Raw genomic sequence first — 6,046 nt, 5'->3', positions numbered from 1 at the left:
TTTTTTTAATAACGTTTTTAATAACATTTAATAACAAATCCCGCAAAACATTATTTTAATCAATCTCATGATTTTCGAACCTGTGGGGGTTGGCAATCCTCGGTGGCCCCTTCCCCTTTAAGAGGTAGATTTTCTTACTGCCAGACACCTACTTTCCTTTGTCCCCGTTGGTGGGTGGAACAGTGCCCCCCTTTGGCTAAGCATAGGAACTCCCTTCCAGTTGATAGGGGGTCCTAGGGCTGTTCTAGACGGATGGGGCTTCTCTTAAAGGTGCCATTACCGTCCCCAGGTGCATCAGAGAGCTGCCTGAGTGCAGCCTGCAACACTAATGCAGTCATGTGATTAAAAGCTACTGCTCCCCCAGCCTTGCCACGCCCCGTACCCCTCACCCAGGAGGTGTGAGCCATTCAGAACTCACCCCCGGGAGAGTCCTTGACCCAGTTCCCGGGCTCTCAGGCTGAGCTAGTCCCAAGAGACAGTGTGGTGGATCCGTAGCTCTCTTGCTCTTCCACTAGACGGCTTGGGGGTTGTACCTCCTGGTACCCCCTGCTCTTGTACCTCCGGGTGCCATAGACAGCCCCCGCGATAGCCGCCGCCAGGACAAGCGTCACAGCCACTGAGATGCCAGCCACAGCGCCCCCCGTGGGCCCCGCGCTGGACTGAGCCTGGAAAAGCTGGGCCATCTTCCTCCCATCGGTGACGTTGGCTGACCGCCAGCGTCCACTGCCCTGCAGCTTCACCCAGGCCTGGCTGCCCTCCCCCAGTACCAGGATGGTCTCGGCCATGCTGGCATTGGGAGACGGCTGGCGGAGGAAGGGTGGGAGCTTGATGGGAGCCAGCTGCTGGGCAAAGAGGCTCCCAGCCTGAAGGCAATAGAGGATCTGGCAGCCGTCGCTCAGATAGGCTTTGTGCTGGCTGTACCCCTGGGGGCACTTCATGGGGTAGGCGGTGTCGGAGTCTTGGTAGAAGAAATCCTGGAGGAGGCCAGGGCTCTGTCCCTTCAGGGGCCCGGCCAAGGGGTTGCCGGCCTGGCAGCTGAAGAAGCCGCCGAAGGGCAGGCCGAAGCGGGCGCCCATCTCGTAGTCGTCACTCACGCACACCTTCAGCCCGTCGAAGAGCGAGAGCGGGTAGAAGTAGGACGGGCAGGCACGGGCCCCGGTGAGTGGGTTCTCCTCCCCGGCGCTGTACAGCCCCCCGAAGAGGAAGCCGGAGCCCTGGGGCACAGGGCCGGTGGCAGCGCACCAGTGGGCCGTGAAGCGCACCGTGGTGGAGTAGTAGCGGACGCCGCACTCTTTATGGCAGCAGGAGAAGAGGAGCCAGCAGGAGTGGCACTCCTCGTGGCACTCAGCTTGGGGCTTGCTGGCCGTGCGCTCCTCACTGTGTAGCGGGACGGGTGTGAAGCCGGCCGGGCAGGAGAAGCCCCCCGTCAGCGGGTTCTGGGTGCGGTACGGCTGGCACATCTCCTCCCCATCCAGGCCTGACACCCCGCGACATTTCTGGAAGACACCCCCAAAGGTGAAGTTGGTGCTGGCCCCCAGGCATGAGCCGTCATCCACATTGGCCTGGAAGTTGAAGTTGCTGGCGTCGGTCTTGACGCAACCCGGGTGGGTGTTGATGGCATAATAAAGATGAATGGCCTTGTCCACCACGGCTGCCACCCTCTTGGCTGTGGGTGCCGGCAGCTCCGGCAGGGCCTCCGGGCTGATGAAGAAGGGCAGGGGCAGGCCGGCCTTGCCAATGGCCACCAGGTGGTTGGGGATCCCTTCCTGCCACTTCTGGAACGTGATGCCCAGGTAGAAGGGCACGCTGCCCCGGCTCTCGATGCGCGAGTCCACCGTGTTCTCCATATAGCTCTTGGTCAGCTCGTCTTGGACCTGCGCGGCGGCGCCGATCCCCACGTTGACCTTGCCGAAGAAGGTGGCGGAGGCCGAGGCGGTGATGCTCGCCTTCTCGGCCACCTTGTCCTGCAGGAAGGTCAGTTTGACCTGGTCCTCCTGGATCAGGCTGGCTCCGGCCTCCAGCCTGGTCAGGACATGGGTGCCATAGTTCAGCACCAGCAGCTCAGCGAGGTATGTGGCCGTCTGGCTCTGGTTGTTCTCCAGCTGGTTGCCGATGGCCAGGAGCTGGTGCCGGAAGCTGGGGTGGAGGGTGAAGGCGGGCTGGGCCTTCACCGAGTAGATGTGGTGCCGCACTTGCACCCGGGTGGTGACTGTCTGATCGTAGACATTGTGGGTCTTCGTCTCCTGGCACCCGGAAGAGAACTTGCCATTGAGGACGCCCAGGAAGGAGGCCTCGGCATTGATGGAGCGGGCAAAGGCGTCGGTGTAGGAGAGCCAGTTCTCGATCAGCTCGGCGTGCACCTCCACCCTGCTCTCCCGGAGCGGCACCACCTCCACCTCATCCGGCAGCAGGTACTCGCCGTCCTCCGTGGTGCGGCATTGCGAGTAGTTGAGGCTCATCACTCGCCCCACCTCCACATTGCGCAGGTTGTCCCAGCCCCCGCCTGGCAGCACCTCCAGCACGCTTACGTTCAGGGACCTCTTGCAAGCTTGGAAGCCGGGCTCCAAGGCGCCTGCCCCAGCTGCCATCAGCAGAGCCCAGAGCCAAGGCACCATGGCTGTGCCGTCCTGGAGCCAAGCTTCCTTCAATGGGACGCGGCCGCTGCTCTTTATGCCCTCTCCCGGCTCCTCCTCTCCCGGCTCCTCCCTCTCCCAAACGCTGACTTGACTCTTTCCCCAGTGAGGTTCCTTTTCCAGCAAGTCTCTGATTTTTAAATGTGCACCAAAAAAAAAAAAAAAAAAGAAAGAGGAACTCTTAGATTGTCCAATGGCCTTCGTGGAGGCGAGGCCTCTGTGCGAGCCGTCACCGGAGTTATCATCTGATTTACCCTCCCCACAAAAGAGGAAGAGAAACCTACCCTTGAAAAGTTTCCCAGCCAAACACAGCCACCTCTGCACCCCCAAAACACACACCCACACACTCCCCCGCCCGTCCACACTCATCAGCCCTCCCACAATGCTTTCAGAAAGTTCCCCGCAGCACCATCCCCTGGAAAGCAGATGAAAATAGGCTGGCGTCAGTCCTTGGAATTTCCAGCCCCCGTCACAGGCCAGTCGAAACCTGCCTGTGGCTGGGACGCAGAGAAAAGGGGATTCCCTGACTGCTGCAAACTCAGCCTGCCTTGGCTCTTCCAGGCGAGGAGTTTCCCTAGGCTGAAGAGGTCCCGTGCCAGAGCAAAACTGAAAGAGTTGCAGTGTGGAGCAACCAGGCCTGGAGCAGGAAGACCTAGAGCTGTGGGGCTGGGAGGTAGAGGGTGGGGAGGCATCTGGCAGCCCTTTGCGGATGTCAGCTGGTGGGGAGGGGAGCATGGAGTGAGGGGAGGGGGGGCTCCTGCAGCGGGTGGGAGGGAGATGGGAAAGTGGTGTGATGTTGCAGCCCCAGGGCTCAGTTCTCCACTGCCTTGCTCTGACCCTCCCCACTAGGGCAGTGCCTCAGCTCTCCGCCCACCTCAAGCACAGTGTGCCCTGGGCTCTGCCTGTGGAGGGGTTACGCCCCAAAGGGGGGGTGTCTGATCCCTAAAGGGACGTGGAGAACTAGCACCATTCTGCCCTTCTCGGTGCTGAGCATGGGTAAAAGAGGAGTCCTGGGGAGCAGACCTCCTGCTCAGTGATGTCTCCTATGGCTGTCCAGCGTGAGGCCCCCACCAGGGCCGGCTCCAGGTTTTCTGCCACCCCAAGCGGCAAAAAAAAAAAAAGCCGCGGCAGCGCGATCACACCGCTCCGCTCTTCGGCAGCAATTCTGCGGCTGGTCCTTCGCTCCAAGAGGGACCCGCCGCCGAATTCCCACTGAAGACCCGGACGTGCTGCCCCAATAGTGGCCGGAGTGCCACCCCAAGCACCTGCTTCTTTAGCTGGTGCCTGGAGCCAGCCCTGAGGCCCACACACCCTTTCCTTGCTCCCCTCCTCCCCACCAGCTGCTTCTTTTTGGCAGGCGCTCAAGGCTTGGCCCAGAGACCGTGGGCTGTGCCTTGGTGTGAAACAGCAGCTCTGTTTCCTTGCACACAGCTGCATGGGGCAGCGGGCGAGAGGCCCCGGGGCCTGGGCCAGAGAGGGAGAACGCGGTGCAGATGATTGCTGGGAAGGTGGGCATTCAGGGGCAGCAAGGCGGAAGGGGCGCTTTGCAGACTGGTGCGTGAGCCTGGGCCCTAGAACAGCCATTGGCGGGGGATTTCTCTGCCTTGCTGATCTACTCCACAGCTCTGCTAGTGTCCCCAAGCCAGACCTGCAGCCCCCGATAGCCCAGCCCTGGGCTCTCCACACACACACAGCTCTAACGGTGCCCCTCAATTCTGATCCACAACCCCCTGCTGGCCCTGGCCCAGGCTCCCTGCCCACAGCTCTAATAATGCCTCAGCTGGGGCCCACGCCCCAATCAGGCCGAGGCTGGCTTAATGAGGGCCCAGCTGGCCCTTATAAGAGGGCAGTAGGCCAAGCTAGAGAGATTCTCCCTAGCTCTGAGAGGGAGGGACCTGGCTGCAGGGAGCTGAGAGAAGGTACCTGGAGTGGAGTAGGGCTGGGGAGCTCTGGCCTGGAAACCCCCCAGACTGCCAGCCTAGTCTAAGGCCAATTAGGTACTGGGGTTGCAGGGGGCAGCCCACGAGTAGGCAGAGACAGCAGGTCCAAACCCCCCTTGCCTGTGATGAGTGGCTTTTACACTGCAGTCTGCCCCAGTGAGCGGGGGCTAGATGATGACTGGCAGTAGCCCATGACTGAGGCAAGGTGGGGATAGAGGGTTGGGGGCTTCCCCTGGGTGGGGAGACCCTGAGACTGTGGGGGTATTGCCAGGGGGCAGCACCCCAAAGACAAGGGTCACTGGGTCCTGGGAGGGACATGGGGGGGCAGTGGCAGTGGGACACCGGCCTGCAGAGGGCGCTCTGGAGGCTGGAAGAGCTACTTCCCAGAGACGACCAGCAGGAGGTGCCACAGGGGTGAGTCCTGCACCATCACAGTCCCCCTTCGCGGCTCTGACACCACAGAGCCTTGCCTGTGTTCCTGTTCCCATTCCCCACCCTTAGCAAAACATTATTTCAATTCCCCCCCACACACACACACACTTCCTGATTGACTGCAGACTATATAGTAAAACTTGAGTTCTGCTTAAACAGCTAAATTTCAGTAACATGATTAACAAATCCTAACATTGTAACATGATTATCTAAACAATTATATCCCACCACCTTAATTGGTTTACACCCAACAAAATTAATTATACAGCAGACAGACACAATCACAGAACCAGACAGAGATTATACAGACAAACGAGAGAGAAGTGGGGACTACAGTGATAGAACAACAAAGAAATGAGGATTTCACACCCCAGCTATTGATGAGTTCTTGACAGCCAGGATGCTATCACACTAAGTTTTCTTTAAATCTTCTAGGCTCTTCCCTTTCTCTGGAGGTGATAAATTGAATCCCCTTTCTAATTGCCCCAGATTGCTTTATTTCAGTGTACTACACCTCTACCCTGATACAACACTGTCCTCGGGAGCCAAAAAATCTTACCGCATTCTAGGTGAAACTGCGTTATATCGAACTTGCTTTGATCCGCTGGAGTGTGCCGTTCCCCCCCCCCCCCCCCCCCCCCAAGCGCTGCTTTACCGTGTTATACCCGAATTCGTGTTCTATCGGGCGCGTTCTATCGGGCTAGAGGTGTAGTTTAAAATGTGAGGCTGTAACCATACATTTCCCAACTTATGGCTGTCCCTCCTGCTTAGCCAAAGGCCTTAGCTTAAGAAAAGGACCTCAGACTGTCACAGTAGGACAAGGCCCTTACACAGGCAGACAGTGATTTTTAATTCTTGTTTTGTAGCTCTGTAACTAGCTAAGTGATAACAATACACCTACATTCTTAAAGTATGGGCCTTTGCAGACAGGCCTGAATATCTATAGCCTAACATGGGAGTGTTGCCAGCACAAGGTGCCCGAGGATAGCAACAGCGAGGTTCGTGGCCCGGTGTGCTTTGCGCCAATAAACACACCAGGGG

At 58.7% G+C, this 6,046-nt stretch overlaps 1 protein-coding gene across 1 annotated transcript; it reads right to left on the bottom strand.

Moving 5' to 3' along the window:
* Positions 1-3,311, bottom strand: LOC101930923 (macrophage-expressed gene 1 protein). The gene has a single exon (XM_008171687.4). The coding sequence runs from the start codon at positions 3,000-3,002 to the stop codon at positions 453-455; it is 2,550 nt and encodes an 849-aa protein (XP_008169909.2). The 5' UTR covers positions 3,003-3,311; the 3' UTR covers positions 1-452.
* Positions 3,312-6,046: the final 2,735 nt, after the last annotated feature.

This window comes from Chrysemys picta, chromosome 4 (genome assembly GCF_011386835.1).
Source record: "Chrysemys picta bellii isolate R12L10 chromosome 4, ASM1138683v2, whole genome shotgun sequence".
Classification (NCBI taxonomy): Eukaryota; Metazoa; Chordata; order Testudines; family Emydidae; genus Chrysemys; species Chrysemys picta.
This window is presented reverse-complemented; position numbering and strand designations above follow the sequence as displayed.